The 23,165-nt window shown below is 34.9% G+C and overlaps 2 protein-coding genes across 2 annotated transcripts; one reads left to right on the top strand and one right to left on the bottom strand.

Annotated features, from left to right (window-relative positions):
• Positions 1-43: 43 nt before the first annotated feature.
• Positions 44-11,570, bottom strand: LOC144438823 (dolichyl-phosphate beta-glucosyltransferase-like). Its single transcript, XM_078128004.1, has 11 exons — positions 11,508-11,570; positions 9,839-10,016; positions 9,079-9,125; positions 8,721-8,789; positions 8,273-8,479; positions 7,803-7,862; positions 7,178-7,261; positions 6,680-6,747; positions 2,406-2,491; positions 1,695-1,846; positions 44-679 (listed from the first exon to the last, which is right to left on the bottom strand). Exons 1-10 carry the CDS (start codon positions 11,568-11,570, stop codon positions 1,731-1,733), a joined length of 978 nt encoding a protein of 325 aa, XP_077984130.1. The 3' UTR covers positions 44-679; positions 1,695-1,730.
• A 178-nt stretch (positions 11,571-11,748) lies between these two features.
• Positions 11,749-19,846, top strand: LOC144438493 (exosome complex component RRP43-like). Its single transcript, XM_078127534.1, has 11 exons — positions 11,749-11,765; positions 11,875-11,911; positions 12,289-12,352; positions 12,828-12,901; positions 13,479-13,524; positions 13,817-13,922; positions 14,759-14,804; positions 15,907-16,003; positions 17,235-17,355; positions 17,646-17,752; positions 19,206-19,846. The coding sequence occupies exons 1-11, from the start codon at positions 11,749-11,751 to the stop codon at positions 19,334-19,336; spliced, it is 846 nt and encodes a 281-aa protein (XP_077983660.1). The 3' UTR covers positions 19,337-19,846.
• Positions 19,847-23,165: the final 3,319 nt, after the last annotated feature.

Genomic DNA, 23,165 nt, shown 5'->3' with positions numbered 1-23,165 from the left:
GTGACATCTGTTGTCAGATTGTGCCTCACAAGAGTGATTAAAACTATTCTAGTATAATGATGCATGTCTTCTATCACATTACAATTGTCTTCTGACATTGTTAGAACAGTTCATGATGAGTACAGATTTCCTCAACAATTTTTAGTATCTATGATAAATTACATCATTGGATTATTTATAAGTTATATCTTAATACCAGATTTGTGAAAGCAATGGATAAATATGCTTCCGGTATACAGTACAATACTGTGAATGCAGCAAAAATAGCACCCAAAAAACTCAGTTTGTGCCTCTTTAAATTTCAAAAACTTTCTGTTCATGCCTTGCGAATATCAGCATTTAGAATTTAGTATTTTCAATGGAATATTCGTTACCCTCTAAAAATTCTTTGTGTTTATAATGACCTTGTACATTTTTTTAGATTCAGCCAAGATGAAATGTAATCAAAATGGACTTTTCCACTTGAAAATCAAATAAACATAAATCTTTTTGTACATTATTCTCAAATTTGTGAAAATACTGTAAAATACTGAAGCAAACAAGATTTTTGACATTTGTGAAAAAAAAATCCTTTGAAAGAAAAATATTGAGTATCTTTTACTGCAACATTGCTTGAAGACTTTACATCTATCTGGTGACTTCTCAAAGCCTGCAGTGGTGACCTTTTGACCCCTGATATCTGTAGAGACGAGAAACAACACACAAGGGTTATTATACAGATGTCACTGTGCAGAGAAAAGACTACAAGGTAGAAAGTAGGTAGAAACATTGCTGGCTGTCTTTCTCTGTAATCTTAAATTCAGAATCTTGGTATTAGACTCCTTTTTAATAGATAAGTTCAGTTACAACAAGTCTTCTGTGTTCAAAGACATAGCCCCCAACACAACATGTACTGTGCTGTTAATTATGTCTAAAATATGGTCCTATTACTAGTATCTTGTAAGAAAGGTTACCTCTCATAATATTAGTTTAGACAATTTAAATTGGATCTTTTAACACAATTTTCAAAGTTATTGAGCAAATTTAAAGATATTGAGCAAATTGGAATTTGACCTACCTTGAAGATGATACATTTGAATGGTATCTCTAGTTACCAAACTTCCAAAGTTATTGAAGAATTTTCTATTTGACCTTGAACACAAAGGTCAAGGTCAACACTTAGTTTCCGGTTTGGAAGCTTACTTTGACAAACATAGATATTGACATGTGAATGGTGTCTCTTAATACAAAACATGATAAATTATTGCGGATTTTGCTATTTACCCCAAAGACAGACATCAAGGTTAAAGGTCAAGGTATAAACAGAAAACTTACTTTTGATGACATGGGTGTAGACACTTAAATGGAGTCTGTGTATTTAACTCTTGTTATGGTAGAAAGACAAATTTCGGCTATTTGACCCTGACAATGTTGGTCAAGGTCAAGGTCTCATTAAGAAAGTCTACTCTTGATAATGTGGGGAAAGCACTTGAAGGATGCCACGATAAATAAGGTCACCTTCCTGTCATAAAGGTCAAGGTAAAAAATTAGGTGACTTGCACATGCACTCAGTAATGTTTAACATTTGTGCCAGGTTTGGTTGAAAATGAGTCATGGTGTCAGATATATGGCTGCTACCATTGGTGCACAGTGCATACCCAGGGGGCACTATACATTTAAACTTCCTTTCTCTAAATTTTTCTCTAAAAGCTTACCGAAAATATTTCAGATTTTGTACCATTATATAGATTCTATTGTGACTTGATAGTTTTGTCTATCTTCCAGATACCAACAATGTATCGTAACCGTATCAGTATCAAATCTCTGCCCATTTGTAACCAGCTCCAGACTGGCACCATTTTGGAACCTGTGAAAATAAATATCATGAAGGGAATGCAAATGACTTTTTACAGAAACATATGTTCTCGTATTTTGAGCCCGGAACAAATTAAGCAACTCTGTATTTCCATTTTGCAGAAATTCAGTACAGAAAATATTACAAGTATAATGTTTGACTACTTCCACTTGGAACTGAGCTTTGTCACAGATTATTTTTGTCATTACATCTCATAATACATGCCAATGTTTCCAAATTTTCAGCCACTTTCTTTTGATTGGATCTCTCCAATCTTGTCAATATTTTCTGTAATACTACGGTAGAAAATCAAATCTTATGGGACAACAAATTATTTACAGGGTTTGAGACATTAGCACATGTTATGGCTGTGATGAGAAGGAAATCCATACTTTGGTAATTCATGGACTGTTTATAATGGGTGTCTACATCATTTATGAGTATGATGGAAAACTTCCCTTGTTAGATTCTAATTCATTTCTTATAGAGCGTTTGGGGAAGTCTCAGCTGTCATGTTGTTTCTTTGATTTTAATATAAGCACACGGCCTTAGAAGTAAAAACCCATCTTACCATCGATCTCCGTCCAATTGACGGCTACTTCAGCAATGGGAATGTGTAATCTCTGAGCTATATATAAAAGCTCTACATCAAATGCCCTGAAAGGAAACAGAAAGATCAAAACACACTAGAAACTTTTCTACATGTAGGGCCATGAAATGTTAATGTTTTTTGTCTGCAAGGTAGGATTAATTCATTAGTATGTACACTGAATGCAGAGAACCAGATGGACACAGTTATACCAACAATTGCTGGCTTAGAACTGCGGCTGTAACTAGTATGGTATTAGGTTTTAATACTTTATAATGCCACTTTCACCTGTATCAAACTTTTCTCATTTAATTGTCATTAATCTTTGAATAATTTGACATCTGGAAAAAACTTATAAAAAGCCTTTCTTTTTAACCTTTATCTGGACAAGCAAACATCTACTTTCAATATTTATCAAAAACAAAAGAATTATGAAAATTTTTCCCCTTCAAAATATAGTTATTATCACTTGGATTTTGATTATTGTATGATTGGAATTGGGGGGGGGGGGGGGGGTAAAATGGGTGGGGGAACTTTTGTAGATTTTCACCTGCTATTATACCAAGACATGGTTGGAAAATTTGAATTTTTAACATTTCATTTTTCAATTTATTCTATCAAAGACTTTCATGATTGATGATTGATGTGAAACGGTAGAACTTTTCCAGTGTACTAAAAGTAGACTGACATAGTTTTCTTTGTTCACCCTGCTACTCATTTCAATAACAAAGCTACGACATTTCATGTATTTTAAAGATATTAAATCAAATTATATAAATAATTGTTACTCAACAAAAAATTGATGGTCTTTTCTTGACTTTGTATCAAAAATGAATAAACAAATAAGAGAAAAACATGACTAAATATAGTAAATATCAGACGTAAGGGTGCAGTGAAGTCCTTTTGTTGAACTACATATGCCTGTCTTGTCATAAAATCTATAATCTGTATTTTGACATGAAGTGACAGGCAGACTACTGCTTTGGGGGATAATCGTATTTCATATCATACAAGACATAATGTAATTCAGTTCCTGCCAAAATATCTTATACAAATTCTTGTTTTTTACTAATTTTTGACACATGTCACATTTATTTTGGATTGAAATTTTAGAAAGAAGTTTATTTCAATAAAAATCTTTCAAATATCATTGAAAATATTCAAACTTTGATGTTATTTTTCAAAAGGTCACAAAGCTTATTTTCTACATGTCTGGTTGAACAATATGGAAGTACATGTACTACAAGATTATCAGTGATACAGGCAGAATGTAGGTTTTTCATTTTTGTTCAAATGTTTTTATTTTGAATAAATCAAAATTTCTTGAATTTCTATGCTATGGATGTGCATGCCTAGTTTTATTTATCTTGAACAGGATAATTGTTTGTATCTAAAATAGGATAAATGACCTATTAAATGTTATGGTGCATGTAACTGTGACATGGTGCATATCTTTCTATTCAGACCTACAACAAAGCCAAAGGCGGGACATCGGTAGTCCAGGGCAATTTTGTTGTATATGCATCTGAAAAGTTCGGATATCTGCTGATTCTAGTAATTCCTTGCTGTGCAAAAAGTGATGTGCAAAAGGTGAAAGTTCACAAAGACATGATACATCTAGTGCTTAAATAAATAAGTCTTACAGGAAAGAGAACACTGATAAAAGACAAATACGACAATACACCTGATAACCAGGGTGGAGTCTATAAGAATAACTAGAGGACAGGGCCTCAGGATTAATTAGATGTTTATGAAAAACTAACAAACAAACAAACAAACAAAAATCTCAACATTGCCAAATATGCCATATATGAATAATAATGGGATTAAATATTAATATACAAGGTATCATTTTCACTATAATTTCATAAATAGTGAAAATGTAGCATTCCCATAAGGGTGGCAAGCTTATTCACAACACAGTGTTTTTACATCATGGCTGTTGAGCAAAAATCACTTTTGGCGGCATAAAACAAACATGGTATGAATTCCCATATTCATGGCTTAAATACACCATTATCTTGAAAGACTGCATTTCCATGTCTTACCGAGTGGTAATGATGACCAACAACTTCACTTCGAATCTACCATGTACAACATATATTTGCATATTATTTGCATAATCTAACAGCCACAATATCACCTCTAACGCTAGCACACAGACAAACTTGATCACTTCCTTTAAATGTGGAATATATATATATATATATATATATCCATGTTCTCTATGTGTCCCAGGATATGTGTGTTACCAATGAGGATATGATACAGGAAAAGTGATTCAATGTTAAATTTTTTTCGTGTTTCATAAATTTTCCTACTCTTAAACTGAAATCAGCCTGTAAGATCCTGATCAATATAATATTCTTTGGGCCATTATTGTGCATGTACTCAGTGGAATTAAAACTACATAACTTATTACAAAGTTGAAAACATGACAATATCATTTGTTGACTATACTGTGATAAAACTTACAACTATCAAATTTCAATATATCAGATACATCATACAATGTCTTGAGGATACATTTTGTCTTATCATTTTAAAAGTACTTTATATCTAATTCCTGTTGAGATAAAAGAAGTTGAGTCTGAATAATTTATACTCATCATTCACCCCTCTAGCTATTTTTTTTCAGTTTGTTCTAAGTATCTTGCTTATTTATTTTTCTGAGACGCAAAGTATTTAGGTTTGGTCTTTCCAGTTTTCTGAAAACTTGTCTACTGGATGGGAATATTTCACGCAACTTATAAAGGCATGTGGTAGAACTGCTGACCCTTAATGGATATGTAACACAACTGATATGTTGTATTACAAAACAACAGATGGATTAGAATATTATGGATACACACTTTGTATTTGCAGAGGGGCCAGGAGGGATAAACAGCTTTTTTAAAACTATCTTCCGGATTTTTAATATTATTTTCTTGTTTTTCACTACATTTCAAGTAAAGTGTTAAATATTACTCGTTGCATGCACTACAGTACAAACAGTGGATTTTCACACCAAATATTGCCACACTGAGTAGGGAGTGGTACAAACATTGTGTGTCTTTTATTTTGTATCACCTTTGGATGAGATTTGAAAGAAATTGATCACTGAGAAATGTTTTGATTTTGGTAACTGACCATCAACGTCATAGGAATGGTCAAGGTTCTAAAAAAATATTGCCTCTGACAAGACAGGATTTGACACTTGAATGAAGTCACTGTTTTAAATGGTTCCTGAGCTGTTACACAAATTATTGATTTTTACAGCATATTTGACTGCCATCCAGTAAAAAGGTGATGTGGTAGACACTTGAATGGAGTTTATATGTATTACATTTTGGATTTATGGAGTAAATCATGATTTTTAACTACAAATATGACTGCCATTTGGTCAAATCTGCATTTGTCATGAAGCAAATGATGTCCATATGTCCCATATGATATGTCACCCTTGTTCCAAGTTTGAATGAAATTGGATATTGAATGCCAGAGAAATGACATATTATGGATAGACAGACGAACATACACCATAACTCCCCTTCACAGGGCTACAAAGTAATATCACTTAGAATATTAATGTGGTATTCTTACTGCTTCTGGCACATTATAAATAATGTACAAAGTGCACAACAAAATTTATCTTGAAGAAGAGAAACTTAATGCAAAGTACACAATACCTGGGGCTGGCATCATATGCTATCTGCTTTTACTTGGAAAGAAATCATACAGATTTTGATATCTCTCTCTCTCTCTCTCTCTCTCTCTCTCTCTCTCTCTCTCTCTCTCTCTCACACACACACACACACACACACACACACACACACACACACACACACACACACACACACATATAGACACACACACATAAACAGACACATACAGACACAGGCACACACAGACACACACACAGACACACACACAGACACAGACAGACAGACAGACATTATTGAGTGATACACTATAACAAGGCATGCAATGACTTTACACCATATTTTAGAGAATTACAAAGAAATGGGTTGAATTTCAACACTAGAGGGAGTATTATACACAATAAGACTCCTCTTTCCAGACAAGCTTCTCGGTGAAGTCTCACACAACTAAAAGAAATGTCTGAGTTGAGGTTAAATATTTAAGTCCCTTGAATTTCATTGCTATTGACAAAACACAAACTTAGTGGTTTCTAATTATTTGACCTCATCTTACAAAGTATTACAATGACACCGGGTTGATGTATCAAAGTGTAGAAAGGAGATGTAATCACTCACCATCTGTTAATATGTAGGTTGTAGAATAGTCTGAGAGCTGCTTCACGTGTAAACAGTTTGAAACCACACTGTAAACAAAATATTGTACAGAATATAAATATTGTTACATGTATATTCCTCATTTGGGAAATACTACTATTTAATTGCATTCAAATTCTATCCTCCCTTATGCTTCAAGAGTGTATTTCACAATATGGTTCTAGAGTTTTTTAACTTCAATATGATTGGCCAGATACTAATCACATGATCACTGTCAATGTAGCAGAACAAGATATTGATTACTCTGTGCGCAGATATACAATTATGCAGATATTTTCATTTCAAGAAACAAACAAACAGATAAACACAACTGTCAAAACTGTATCTGAATCAAAAGAAATGATTTACAACTTAAATGAGACCAATTAATTATGGACTTCCAAATTTGGGGGGGGGGGGGGGGCGACAGAATCAATAGAGGAATTTCTGAACAAAATCTATTTTGGAGTTTTCACTCACCTGTGTATCCTGGATTCCTCTCACACAGAGAAACCAGACCAAGAAATGGAAGCCATACATCAGGAATGTACGGAACAACGAACGCTGAAAATAGAGAAATATGGCCATGTCAGACAAAATTATACAGAAGTAAATATTTCAACTACAGCTATTGCATATCTGAAGAACTGTTGCTTTACTTTTTAAACTTTTTTTTCCACAAGTACATGGTTTGAAGGCAAGCAATGATATTTATTTATGGTAATGATATCATTGAGAATCGTATGTCATGATAAAGATTTGGCAGCAATGAAGTACGCCCTCTAGTGTTGAGATTCAAATCATTGACTTCTGATCATGCACTGAATCTTCAAAATTATAGTTGAAAAAATGGCTTGAATTTTTTACTAGTTTTGCACCTGTAGTGGACCTTTTCAAGAAGTTTGAACTCAACTGAATTGGTGAATATATGAAATTTGTAAATAATTTGATAGTCCTGAAATAAAATTTGAAATAATAACATGAGTGTCTCTTAAATTATCCATAACTTTGGTATTGCAGTTGTGTCATGGGGAAAACTCTATGAATATGGATATTACAAAATTTGATCTGTCTGTAGGTTAATAATGTAGACATGCTTAGTTACCTTGGCAACAGCTTCATTCTGCAAATGAGCTCTTGAGCCACACACAATTGCCATTTTATGCTGTAGACAGGATAACAAGGAATATTACGTCATTTATATTTACATACACAACACAGATTGTCATCATAAGTAAATTCTAAAACGAGATTTATTTGTAGGGATACGTATACTTATAAGAGATATTGTAAACCTAGACATTTCTGCCGCTAGAAAATTTTATCATGTTACAGTCTTCAGCTAGTTCTCAAAGACTAATTTTCACTAATTACCAGATTGGTATATTTTGTTCCTGTAAAAGAGTACAGTTTTAATAGTCAATAGTTTTTGTGTTTTTTTGTTTTCCAGCAACAAAAGTGAATTAAATCTTTAGTGAAAATCTCCAGGTTTACAGTATTTAATGAAGGAATAAATCAAAGACTGTGTGGCATGGGTGCAAATAATCTCTGGTACATATGTATTATAATACTCACATCTTTGGTGTTTATTTGCTTCATTGCAGTTTCTAACTTGTCAAAATCAGGAAACTCTGTAGCACCATCTGCATCAGCAAATATAAGATATTCTCCTCTTGAACTGAACATTCCTACTCGAACTGCGCCACCCTTGCCCCGATTCTTTTCAAGGGTTAATACTCTCACTTTGTCGGTTCCATACTTTTTAGAGTATTCTAATGCCACCTAGATCAGAAAGATGTTCAATCATTAGGAAAATGAGAGCATAGATTTGAACAATAGTGGGAACAGTAATGAAAGGGCAAAAAGGAAACAACTGGAGTAATATTTTTTAGAATAAAACAAAAGAATTTGTATACTAATACTATAGAGGTCGCTATACCATTGTGTGGCGGCTATTTAGATCATACTCGACCATGATGATAGACCAGTGCTGCAACAACAAGAAATCAGAATGTAGTCTTACCTCTGATGTTCTGTCTCTACTACCATCATCAACGACTATAATTTCATATGTATTGGAACCATTTTTCTTCTGTATTGTAGGAATATAAAAGTAAACATTTCACATTTAAAATTGTATATCTACAGAATTTAAGAGTTTTGTGAAATTATACACATCTCTGATGCTACAAATGGAAACAACAAATAGCAGGGCAGTGATTGGTCGGGGGGACCATAAAATTGTCTTTTCGTTTATGACAATTCTAACCACTGTACTTGGCAATTGTGAAGTCGCAATGAATATGATATATAACACTCAACTTATTTGAAACTTTGGTGCTGCAGATATCAGACACAATAGAAAATAGAGATATACTTACCAATCTAGCTTCTAAAAATTCTAAAGCTTGATCTAACATCACAGGTACTGAAAGAAAAGGAAGAACTTCATGATGGAAAATAAATAAATTTTACAAGAAAACACATCAAATGTTAACAAGACAATCATATACATTCTATTGGGAGGGGGGGGGATTCAATAAACTAATCTACCAATACATGTACTATGCAACATGCTTCTATTCATATGAGTCAGAGTACTGTTACCATATAGATGCCATGTGGTTTTTCACGTGGAGAACTGAGTGTATCAATATTACACACAAAGTTGGTCACTTTTCCTTTTGGTAGCAAAGTGTACTGAATATGCTAACAAATTATGTTACTAAATCCATTTAATATATTTTATCTAAAAACCATTCATTTCATTATGGCAGTTCTGAAGTAGCATTCAAATTACTAAATATAAGGAATACAAAAGGGAACTTGCAAACCCGCCATGTTGAATGTTGCATCATGGGAAATGTGAATAAATACTATTATTTAGTAATTAGTATTGTAAACAATATTGTTATATTGTTCATAAACACGAATGATCAATTCATATTTAGCATGACCAGTGTGTGAGGTTTATTTCATCGGTAGCTCCAGATAAGATATTACGATAACCACAGATAATCCCATAGTCCTTTGCATCTTAGCATGCTCAGTCTGGATCGCAAGTTCACTATTATGTTACTCTTCCACTTCTTTTCAATGAGTGGACAATATCTCTGTAATACAATACTAGGTAAAACTTACATCTTTCTTCTTCATTATACGAAGGTACTATAATTGATAAATTCTTTGAAGCTGGGTCTCGTATCCTAGCAAACGTTGATTTTTTGTTTCCCTGTGTAGGGTCTTTGAAATATTTTTCACTTTCATGTATATGTACATATGGCACTGGATCAGTTGTATTATACACAAACATCAACCCCTAGAGACAGGAAAGAAAGAAAGTCACAGAAAAACAATCGGTCATTTCAAAGTTTATTTGTCTATGTTTGATGTTAGAACAGTACATTGGTTGGTTGGTAGGTAGGTATTAAATGTTTATATATATACATGTATGCATGCATATCTGCCAGCCTGCCTGTCTGTCTGTCTGCACCATTATGTATGTAGGTAGGTAGGTAGGTAGGTAGGTAGGTAGGTAGGTAGGTAGGTAGGTAGGTAGGTAGGTAGGTAGGTATGTATGTATGTATGTATGTACGTACGTACAGAAACACACACATACTAGTATATAATATCTAAATTGTGGAATTATGTATTCATTGATATATTGTCAGCCTTTGTTGTCACTATCAGGTAAAGACAAAGAAGTCAATAATGCAGTGTATTTACATGGCTTGAACACAAAACACCAAATGCTATGATCAACTTTGACATGTTCATCAATATTTGTTGTTGTTTGATAAATGTAATATTACCAGAAAAATACCCAATGAGAAGAAATAGGAAATTGCAGCTGAAACAGTTCCTGCACTAAATCTGACTTTATACAAGTGTAGAAGTAAAATTCCAGCTGTGGTTGTATTCTCTTGTATACACAACACAAAATGAATATTGCTTCAAAATAAGCTGAAGTTTGCAAATACTGAATTTACCAATAAAATAATTGTTCAACTTCAGACACTCTCCTGTGTTTTAGTGCTTACCCAAAGAAAAAAAATTTGCATACAATGGAGGTATGCATCACAGATGACCTACCATTGAACTCTGTGAGATCTGAGGATTGACTAGCGGTTTACTACTCTGGTTTACTGTCTGATTTTGTACTTACGATGAAATAAGATCAGGTGGTTTTTTTCAATAAGGCATACAAAATACATAATGTAATATACAGGAGTGTATTTCTGAGGCTAAAGTGCATCCTCAAAAAAACTATAATCTGATGCAATAACTTTGGAATCAACATATTGTTTGAAAGATGAGAGTGATGTGACTGCATTTTACATGAGAGGGGGTGGCAGACGCTGAAAACTAGTAAAACAGACTTTTAGGCATTTTTACCATCAAGCTCGAACATGTTTTTATATATCTTCCACTTGTTTACACTTCTTTTGCGACAGGTCAAAGTTCACGGGAATAGCAACGTGGAAATCAGCTGATCAAATTTATGATCTGACTCTACAGTGATTTTATCTGTCGATGCTGTGTGACAGAAATTTGTCAATTCCACAATGCAATATTTTACCACATGTTAATCACAAACAATGTGAAAGACATATCTTTAGCAAGGTGGATCTTGTGTTTTGTATTACTTTTTTGAACCACTCAATCATGAATGTTTTCAACAGGGGTTGCCAACTACTTGTAAGTTGTAATTATGCATATGATATTCGGGTATAAAATAGACAACTTTCAGTGTTCAAAAGAAACATGGAACACGTGCTTTTCAGCGTTGAGGACTTCGCAGTCAACTTACCAATAATATTAGCACAAAAACCAGCACAATCGCAGCATATAACAGCTGTAGTAAGGTGACCATCTTGAAACCGGAAGCGATTTGAAGGGAAATACAGAGCGCTTGCGCAGGGGAGAACAATAACTTAATTCAATAACTTTACATTTTACAACGTTGTAGTTGATTCGTTCCCAAGTTAGCCACTCGATAAACTAGCCAATCAAACATTTCGTTGTGTCATTAGCACTATTGACCTCTAAAAATGGCGACTGATTTCAAGTAAGACACGTGTGTTTTAGTTTACGAATGTTTATATCCCTATACTATTGTAATTGATGTTGTATTTATACGCGTTAACGGTTAATTTGTATTTTATTGTACATTGCAGGACAGCGCAGCCCGTGGAGTATTATCGACAATTTTTGGTGAGTAGCAAACTTTTTAGGCTCATGATCATATTATGTACAGTATAACTACTCCAAGTATTTAGTATGTACACTGTACAGTCCAGTTTGCAACTGTGTTCGGCCAGCTCTCAGGCGAAGGAAGGCGAGGGACATTGTCTGAATCGAGTCCCGACTTGCTGCGTCTGCAAGCAGCAGCGAACTAGTCAAAGACCTGTTCATAGTTCTATTGATCACGAGTTGATGGTGGGAACATTTACTACATTGTCTTGTAAGTTGTGTATATGACTATTGAAGAACATGGACGAGAAGAAATGACGACAAATTTCCAGAGAGATTGTTATTAGTTTCATAAATTATAAGAGTGTCTCATCTCATCACATATTTATTCATTGCAGAAAGAAGATGTTCGTCCAGATGGAAGAGAACTTGGTGAAATTAGGAGTACAATTTTAAACATAGGTATGTAAATACAATAACAATAACACCCAGAGTGGCTCATTCTTTTGGTAATCATACATGTATGTTGTAAAATGTTATGATTTTTTTGACACAGAGATGCTTCAGTGTTGGTTAGATCTTCTTGATTTATAGTTCCTATATTTATAATGTTGTTGACTACTATTGCCACATATCTTGCAGGGCATCACCTTGAAAGTATCATTCAGCATTCATTGTCTGTTCTTTCAAAGCCTGAAAACAATGAATTGATCAATGGCAAATTTAATAGAGCCAGAAGTAAATGTCTTCCAAATAATAAAACTCTTGTTACTTTAATTAAAACATAATTCTTTACAAATCTGTTGTTGCTGGCAATTGACATGTTACAGAATGCTAACCATACCATGAAAGTAGATTTGTCTGTGATGTGTAGGTAACAGTATTGCTTCCATTGCACAGTCTTCATAGTTGTTCTGTATTTATCTCTCCATACCAGGCTCTATAGGAACTGCACAGGGTTCAGCTCTTGTGAAACTAGGAAATACTACAGTTGTTTGTGGTATAAAAGCTGTAAGTTTAATATACCTCTATTTATTCCTTGGTCAAAATTGAAAATTGATTTATATAAATTGTAAGTCTAACACACTACACTGCACTATGCTACGCTACACTACACTACACTACACTAAACTACACTACAGTACACTACACTACACTACATGCTACACTACACTACACTACACTACACTACATGCTACACTACACTACACTACACTACACTACACTACACTACACTACATGCTACACTACACTACACTACACTACACTACACTACACTACACTACACTACATGCTACACTACACTACACTACACTACATGCTACACTACACTACACTACACTACACTACACTACACTACACTACATGCTACACTACACTACACTACACTACACTACACTACACTACATAGGCTTGCTCAAGCTTACTGAGCAATTCAAAATAAGTCTTTAGCAAAAATTTCCAAGTTTACAGTATATGCAGTGCGGAAATGTTGCACTGTTGATTTTTGAATGGTGTTGTAGAAATGAGCAATTCACACCACATATATTTCTCAGTAATTGATGTATCTGATTAACCACTCTTGTAGGAATTAGCAGTACCAAGAACAGAAGAGCCAAAGAAGGGATACATAGGTAGATAAGTGTTCATCTGTTACATCGTACAGATTTCTTGGATTATGCCATCAGAAATTTACAATATTAAGAAAAAAAATGGAATATTCACTGTAATTTTTGAGGTGATTTAAAATTTGTGTGTGATTTATAACATTTAGTGACAAAATTTCTGTTTGCTGAGGAGGGTTGATAGAAATATTGCTGTTAAATGGTCAAGTATTAAAAACTATAACCCACTAGACTTATAATTATCAAGTTATCAACTTGCTTCATAATTGCTAAGTACAAATATGTATTTGTTATTTGTTAGTTCCCAATGTAGACTTACCTCCACTGTGTTCACCAAGATTCAGACCAGGACCACCTAGTGAGCAGGCACAGGTTGTCAGTCAGTTTGTCAATGATGTTATCAAGAAGTAAGTCACTCATTTATTGAAGTACCTGAATATGAGGTCCTGTATAGCTCTCTGCAGTGTGTGTGTGTGTGTGTGTGTGTGTGTGTGTGTGTGTGTGTGCGTGCGTGCGTGCGTGCGTGCGTGCATGCATGCATGCAGGCAAGTGGGTGGGCATCTAGAGTATATCTTTGAATAAAATATGATGGAAATTTTCACTGAGCTCCCATTTTGGCAGTACTTGAATGGGGCTATTAAAAACAATGGGCTCATTCCATACACATCCATATCTCTTATGTGCAATGGCCAATTTCTTTCAAATTTGGCACAAAGGGGACATACTGTATGGGACATGGATATACATGTCACTTTGTTTTGCAACATGCAAATTTGACCAAATAGCAGCCATACTTGTGGTTAAAAATCAATATTTAACACATAGCTCAAAAGAATTTCTTGCATAGAGATTCCATTCAAGTGTTTACCCCATATTGTCACATGCAAGCTTTCTTTTGAGACTTTGACTTTGACCTTCAGACTCAGAGTTCCTTTTCAAAATCTGGTTATTTCTGCTAATTGCAGACCCTTTGTGGATTTACGTTTGGAAAATTTCTTTTAGTTTTTGTCTTGAGGTAATACAGAACTTGGCAGTTTCTGCAGTGTGTGTGTGTGCATGCGTGTAGGCAAGTGGGTGGGCATCTAGAATATATCTTTGAATAAAATATGATGGGATTTTTGACCATGATCTTTTGGGTCAAAAATTAAAAAAAGAATAGGAACACAGGAATAAAATATTGGGGAGCCGGTCTGTGTCTTCTATGAAGGTTTCTTTATATAAGTATTGATTTATGTATTTACAGCTCAACAGTGATAAATCTTGAAGACCTGTGTGTTTTAGAAGGAAAGGTAAAAAAGCTAGTTTATATTTGAGTATACCGCATTTGTAATATGACAGAGCCCCATGATGCATGAGTGCAAGTGTGGCGTACTCAGGGTATTCTCATGAGTGCTTGCAGTGTTCTCTGCTGCTGTACTTTCACGAGCATAGTGAAACAAAGACAAAGTGCAGCAGAACACACTCCAAGTACCAGTGCAAATATCCCCAAGTACCCACACTGGGATTCACAAGGAATGGGGTTCTGTTCTTATTACATATGTTTGAATATCTGCAACAGCAACTTAATTTAAAAATGATATTGTGCGATCATGATTTAGTCCTCATTTGCATATCATTTGCATGCTGTATGCAATAATGTTTTGGGTATTGCACTGCAGTGTAAATACCGCTACTAATTTGTGGTCGCAATTGTGCAAGTTAGCACTGGTATATAATGAAATAGTGTACAAACTTTGCAAAACTCATAAAAACAGGGCTACCTTTAACCATATATGCCCCCCCCCCATAATAACAGGTCCACCTTTAACCATATATGCCCCCCCCCCCCCCCCCCCCCCCCCCATAGTAACAGGTCCACCTTTAACCATATATGCCCCCCATAATAACAGGTCCACCTTTAACCATATATGGCCCCCATAATAACAGGTCCACCTGTAACCATATATGGCCCCCATAATAACAGGTCCACCTTTAATTATATATGGCCCCCATAATAACAGGTCCACCTGTAACCATATATGCCCCCCATAATAACAGGTCCACCTGTAACCATATATGCCCCCCATAATAACAGGTCCACCTGTAACCATATATGGCCCCCATAATAACAGGTCCACCTGTAACCATATATGGCCCCCATAATAACAGGTCCACCTGTAACCATAAATGGCCCCCATAATAACAGGTCCACCTGTAACCATATATGCCCCCCATAATAACAGGTCCACCTGTAACCATATATGGCCCCCATAATAACAGGTCCACCTTTAATTATATATGGCCCCCATAATAACAGGTCCACCTGTAACCATAAATGGCCCCCATAATAACAGGTCCACCTTTAACTATATATGGCCCCCATAATAACACTCTTCATGTACTTTTTTTCAGATTGTATGGGTTCTGTATTGTGACATGATGTGTTTAGACTATGATGGCAATGTGGTTGATGCATGTCTAATGTCATTACTAGCTGCCCTCAGGAATGGTGAGTTTTAGTGGCATTTGAACCTGAGCTTAGGATAATCCCTGTTTCAATAGGAACTAGTCACCAGTCATATTTATATGTTCTTTATTAGTTCTACTCATATTCATGTAAGATCCATTCCCTTGACTTTTTGGTTTTTGTCTTCAACTTCTATTGTGTAAGTTCTGTACCATAGGTGAGAGTGACAGTAACCTAAATTCAATATGTTATTTTGATTCTTACATTGTTTTTAATTTGGTGACATGATTGACATTCAACCAGTGATTTTTCTAGCCCAATGTCCGGAGGTCGGGCCTTAAAATTGGGATTCCGTCCGTCCATGCATATGTGTGTCCATGCATCCATTTGTCCATCCTTGCACCCTCTGACATACATCGGCTAATTTCAACCAAACTTGGTGCAAAGATAACATAACATATGGACATATGCATGTCCCTTAATTATACAACTTTAACATTTATGGCCAACTGTAGCCATATTTTGTGATTTCCACATTTTGTCTCATATCTCCAGAAATTTGATACATGCAGACAAAAATTAAGGGTCTACACCTTCATTATCAATGTTAGGCTTAAGCTTTGACAAACATTTTCAAGGTCAAATAGCCAACTCTCTTCCTACAATAACATGGAATTCAATACACAGAGACTCAAATCAATGTCTACTCCCATTTTATCAAAAGTAGGCTTTTGTAATGTACCGTGACCTTTGATCTTGACCACCATCTTCAAGATCACCATGTACATGTGCAATAACTTATGAAATGTGTGTCTAGAACACCATTGATGTGTTTGCACCGTATTTATAGAGTTAAGCATTAAACTTGACACTAAAGTGCTGACCTTGACCTTCATCTTCAAGGTCAAATACTAAATTGTTCAATAACTTTTAGATATTTTATATAGAGAGACACCATTTAAGTGTGTACACCCACATTGTTAGAGGGACATATTCTATTCAGATATTGACATGACCTTAACCTTCATCTTTAAGGTCAAATCTTAAGTTGTACAGTAATTTTGCCATACAACAAACCAGTTGGTGGGGGGGGCTATGTGTTTTATGAAAGCTTGTCAATTTTTAATTTGCATTGGCATGATGCAACACCATTAAAAAACATGACCAACTTGAACACATATGTAACGTTTGCTGTAAATCTTGACTAGGGCATTGCATCCTGGTGTACATTGATATAAGGATTGTGATATGCCATTTGTTTTCTCATTTGTAGTTCGTTTGGATGTCATCAAAGTGGATAAAGAGACAGAGACACCCAAAGTTATGTCAGAAACCAAACAGACTCTAGAACTCCGATCACAACCAGTTGCAACATCATTTGCAGTCTTTGATGAGTAAGTTTTGTTTACCTATATTAGGTATCTCTGATAACCAATTCAATCAATCCCAGCACAATTTTCTGATAATACGTAGGGCATATCATTTATGCCCTTTTTTTTATTAAGTTGAAACTTTCCAAAGGCATACAGTACATATCAACAGGGAAAGAGAAAAGGAAAACAAACGATAACTGGTTTTCAAAAAATGTCTTCTAAAAAAAAAATTCACTTCATAACTGTCAGAATAGTAGCCTTTTCTTATGATGGAATCAGCCTTATCGTCTATATATATTTTTCACTTCCAGTGAAATTTTAATAGCTGATCCAACAGATGAAGAAGAGTGCCTAGCAACTGGTGTTGTAACCATAGTAACCAATGAAAACGGCAGGCTTTGTAGTGTACATAAACCAGGTATGAAACATTTTCACCATGTTTGTGATTTGAGGTGCAGGCAAGTATTTGTAGTCCACAGAATCATACCAGGAGCATTATGATGTAAAACTAACATTGATTTTGTGTAATTATATATTTATAACATAATTAAGATAATTCATATATTTTGCTGCAACTTTTAATCAAATTTTACAAATACTGTAATGTTTCATTGAACTTTATTATTCTCCATGTATAAAAAATTGCATCCAATGGTTATGCAAATTCTGTAATCATGTGACTTTCATTCATCACCTGTCAAGAGGTCAAGCTTTTGCTATGACCGTCCGATGAGTCAGAATGTACGGTGGTTTCTCAGTCAAAATGAGCAGACGTGGCTTTGTGATGTAATATCACATTTACTTATAAAATAGAAGTAAAACTTGTCTGAATTTGACATTTGTTTGTCATTTACACTCATCACATTCTGGGATTTGGCACTTCCAAGCTCAAACTCGATGGAAGTAAGCCTTCGACTGCTACACATCAATCATCGACATTTTGACAATCTAATTAAATACAAATTACAGTACCTGTGTATATCATACTCATGCCAATGATGTACATAAAGTAAAGTCATGCATTGACCAGTTTTGGAAGTGCATAGTTTAAATACAAAAATGTGATCATAGCATAGAATGGCAGGAGCAAGTCATTCAGAACAGTTGAGCTGGAAAAAAGTTTGATAGAACAGGGGTGAGTCGGGGTGTGATATGTCCTGTTTGACATCACACAGGTGAAGATTTGCATGTGTTTTGGGTTTTTGACCTGTCCCGTTTGACATCACATGGGTGAAGATTTGCATGTGTTTCAGTTTTTTGATATGTCCTGTTTGACATCACATGGGTGAAGATTTGCATGTGTTTTGGGTTTTTGGTATGTCCTGTTTGACATCACATGGGTGAAGATTTGCATGTGTTTTAGTTTTTTGATATGTCCTGTTTGACATCACATGGGTGAAGATTTGCATGTGTTTCAGTTTTTTGATATGTCCTGTTTGACATTACATGGGTGAAGATTTGCATGTGTTTCAGTTTTTTGATATGTCCTGTTTGACATCACATGGGTGAAGATTTGCATGTGTTTCAGTGTTTTGATATGTCCTGTTTGACATCACATGGGTGAAGATTTGCATGTGTTTCAGTTTTTTGATATGTCCTGTTTGACATCACATGGGTGAAGATTTGCATGTGTTTTAGTTTTTTGATATGTCCTGTTTGACATCATATGGGTGAAGATTTGCATGTGTTTCAGTTTTTTGATATGTCCTGTTTGACATCACATGGGTGAAGATTTGCATATGTTTAACAGTTTATTTTATGTAGCATGGCATCTAACATTTAATTTATGTTGATATGTAATATTCCCATGTCATACAATATATAATATTGTTGATTTTTTTGATCTGACGTTATCTATATGTTGTCAACAGGTGGCAGCCCTTTATCCTCCTCCCAGTTACAAGAATGTATCAAAAGATCCCTTACAAGAGGAGAGGAGTATCGGAAATTGCTGACTGAAACGTACAAGAGTTTGAATCTACCATCTAAAATGGATATGTAGAATATCAGACTGTCTTGTAATCTGACAGAACCTGTTCCAACTGAGTTAAGAAGCTGTCTTGTTAATCTGACAGGACCTGTTTCAGCTATGTATATGGAGACTGACTGTGACACTAATCTGACAGGACCTGTCATAAATGAGTGAAAATAGCATTGAATGACAGCCATCATCATGTTGTCATTTATGAAACCGTGGAAACAAGTTTTTTACTGTCTGTGGAAAGATTATCTGTATACAAGAAAAAATCTTCACAACCAACTGTAAATGTGCTATTGTCTTTTGGTGCCAACTTATGCCTTTGCAAAATATTTTTACATTGAAACAGAGGACAACAATGCAACCTTAGAACAATGTACAGACAATTTGAAATGAAGCTCAAAGTAACATTGAATCAAAGTTGCAATGGTTGAAAGTAACATTGTACCAAGATTGCAATGGTTCAAAGAGAATCTGAAAAAGGTGGGAAAAACCAAGACGGTAAGTGTCTGTTGAAAGAAGACAAAGATACAAGTTGCAGAATAGTGTATTACTTTATATCAATAATGCGTTTATGTATATATACATGCATATGTACATTTTTAAGTCAGACTAAGAACTGAATTTACTGAAAAGTCAATAAAAAGACACAGTATCAAGGTATACTAGTATATATTCTTCTAATAATTGTGACCATTGTCCTGCTTTCAGCATTTCTCATATGAAAGAGGTGGCACACACACACACACACACACACACACACACACACACACAAAAGAATGTATATATATGCATGTATGTGTGTGTGTATGTATGTATGTATGTATGTATGTATGTATGTATGTATGTATGTGTATTGACTCTCACTCTCTAAATCTAAATCTCTAAATCTAAACACACACACTCTCTCTCTCTCTCTCTCTCTCTCTCTCTCTCTCTCTCTCTCTCTCTCTCTCTCTCTCAAAATAAAAACAAACAAACTCAGACATGTGGTCCATTGAATTGTGAATACAATATATTTTACAATATATTTTGAACAGATGCCTTTGAAGGTCTCTAGCTTCTTTACTGCACTTGCAGTATATTCCATTTCATCAGACATACCGGACTCGAGGCATGGCAAATTAAACGGAATATACCATAAGCACTTTAAACAGCCTAAAAGGCTGGCATACCTACTAACCCTGTATTCCATTAATTAAAGACCAAAAAAACATGTTTTGAACAGATACATATACCTCGAGGTACTATTCCAATTCACAAAGTTAAAAACACTTCACAGAATATCTATAATGCCTCATAGAAAACCACAATATACTTTCAAGAGATGTTTTCATTTATGTCGCTGTCCTTTGACCTATTAATGTACTATTAAAAACGGGCTGTCATTGATTTCTATATTATTCACACTGGGTTGTCCGGACGACTGATTCTGGATTGCTAACTGCAGGTGAGTTCAACTATTACTTTTATACATAGGAGGTAATTTAACTATAGAGATTTCTGCATAATATATTAACATATTTTCAATGTCATTTTTAACATAAGTTTTACACTACAGTCGCCAATAAGTGCTCAATGTACCGTATTCATGTGTCCACTATAGGCTCCCGGTAAACGCGAACATTCTTCGAGAAATTCAGCTTCGTTCCTCCCTAGTTCAAAAGTTTCTCTTGTCTTTTTTTCCTTCGCCGTGTTGAAAGCATGGATGAATGAAATATATTCTCACCAGATATCAAAATATAAGCTACACTTTCAAAGAACATACATATGAGATAAATATACAAAATGAATACATTCTTTAAAGTTCGTGTCAGCATTTTCCGTTACGGTGATGATTTCGATCGCGTGTCACACATGGCACAGTCATTTTCGTGGTTGTATTCCCGACGTTTAAAATGTTCAGTCCATTTTCAATTATGGCATTCAGTTAAATTACATAAACAAGGATACATACACAATAAAAGCTAACAAACAAACAAACAAACACACTGAAATACAATTTACTCGACCAACCTCATGCTATACACAACATGAGTATTTTATCTTCGTTTTGTCCTCCACTTGAAAGTCAACTTTTATAGAATGTTCAGCTAATTACCAACCACATTCAAAGTTATTCGTGTACCGGATCACACGAGCACACATGAATAGCTTAACAGATATATTTATGGTTCGTCAGTTACCTCTCCGAACGAGATGGTTATTTCTTATCTCTTTCTACTAGCCTTTATTGTCAAACTCTTGCTTAGTCTTTAAAGAAAGTATTTTACATTTCTATTATATTATATCATTAAATAATGATGTCATAATATCTTCTATCTGATTGGATGTAGGTAAAGGATGAAGTCATCAATGATAATTGAGATCGTTAGCGAAATTCTAACTTATCGTAAACACTAAGCCACTCAGTAAACTATTCTGTGACAAGGCAATGAGATTATTTTTACAATCAATTGATCACACGAAGTCAATTCCTAGTTTTCTCGACTGTCAACCGATAAGAGCCAGGGTTATCTAGTGTGAAGTGAATTTCATATATTTTAGACAAGGGGGCCAAATTGCCGAAATACTAAATAATATTATTCAAATATTGATCTGTGACACAACAACGGCATCGGCGACTGTTCGTCGCTACAACCACAGGTGGAATGGGTGCATTAGCAACACCAACTACACTCAGACTTGCAATAACTACAGCACAACATCGAGAGAAGAAGTAACAACGACAGTACAGGAACGAATCCACACTCGACTGCTATGGATATATATGTGTATTATTTTGAAAAAAATGAAATATCATATCACTTGCATTTGTAAACCGCAAATCGTAAATCCCAGAAAGACCGTTGATATATTTTCGACTTCCAAGTACTAGTATTCATGTTATTTTTTTCATTCAAATTTTCGAAATGCAAAGAAATCAAAATTTCCATTTTCTTGGACCAATATGACAGAAATATTTGCCCTCATTATTTCCTCCCGGCAATGAGTTTATCCACTGACTCCTCTTAGACCGTTTCTTTGCTGAGTTAAAAGTAAATACTTTGTACAAGCTGTTGGCAAATTTCTGAATACTCCATGGACTACCCTACTCGACAATCATTGGAGAATATCGCCCGTATGCCTTTAAAAAAGGTGCCGTTTAATTTGTAAATTTCTTTATCTGGAAACTGTCTGGTCAAATATTTGTGACGATTTAAATGTATCAGTTGAGTACATATTAATAGCGCATCACTGAGACATTTCTATGCGGTAATACCTTGTATATGTACACTAGTCTGATAGATTCAAATAAAACAACTTTGCTATACAAGACAATGACAAACCTGATATACGCACCAAGAATAAGGCAAGATCTTATCAATGCACGTACTTGTTTGCAATTTTGTATTAAGCTGCCTCCAGTTTATAGAATTTTGAGCGAATAATTATTTCCTGGCATGACCTGAACATCAGGCATGTGTAATTGTCATCTTCCTGGGAATCGCTGAAATGTACAGTACATTGTATATTGTTTGGAACTGACGAGATGACCCCTTCAGTTCCCGTCTTATGCATCGGTATGCATCACTGTTTTAAATTCATTTTGGAGAATCATCCGAACCCAGTCGCTATTTGGGCAAGATGTGAAAGACGATTATGCTCCGGTCAGCCTCAGACCACCAAACAATATTGTTTGAGTGGTGGTCTGAGGGTCAACCCAGATCTATAATTCGGGATCTGGTATGGCATATGTTGTTTTATGAATACTTTAATTATATGCATTTACAGTGACTGCAATGGATTATGTATGTCCCCCCCCCAAAAAAAAGATATGAAGAAGATAGCAAAAAAAAAAACATGTTGTCGC

The sequence above is a fragment of the Glandiceps talaboti genome, chromosome 8 (genome assembly GCF_964340395.1).
Source record: "Glandiceps talaboti chromosome 8, keGlaTala1.1, whole genome shotgun sequence".
In the NCBI taxonomy this organism is placed as follows: domain Eukaryota; kingdom Metazoa; phylum Hemichordata; class Enteropneusta; family Spengelidae; genus Glandiceps; species Glandiceps talaboti.
Note: the sequence above shows the minus strand (reverse complement) of the source record. Positions and strands in the feature narration are given on the sequence as shown.

What these genes read in the sequence shown, in the direction of transcription:
- LOC144438823 (XM_078128004.1), bottom strand. Translation starts at nt 11,570, where the DNA reads ATGGTCACCTTACTACAGCTGTTATATGCTGCGATTGTGCTGGTTTTT. An exon ending in TTTTTGTGCTAATATTATTG is followed by an intron (nt 10,017 to 11,507) that starts GTAAGTTGACTG and finishes TCCTGTCTCTAG; the next exon opens with GGGTTGATGTTTGTGTATAA. An exon ending in AACCTACATATTAACAGATG is followed by an intron (nt 2,492 to 6,679) that starts GTGAGTGATTAC and finishes GTTTCCTTTCAG; the next exon opens with GGCATTTGATGTAGAGCTTT.
- LOC144438493 (XM_078127534.1), top strand. An exon ending in GAGTACAATTTTAAACATAG is followed by an intron (nt 12,353 to 12,827) that starts GTATGTAAATAC and finishes TCTCCATACCAG; the next exon opens with GCTCTATAGGAACTGCACAG. An exon ending in ACTAGCTGCCCTCAGGAATG is followed by an intron (nt 16,004 to 17,234) that starts GTGAGTTTTAGT and finishes TCTCATTTGTAG; the next exon opens with TTCGTTTGGATGTCATCAAA.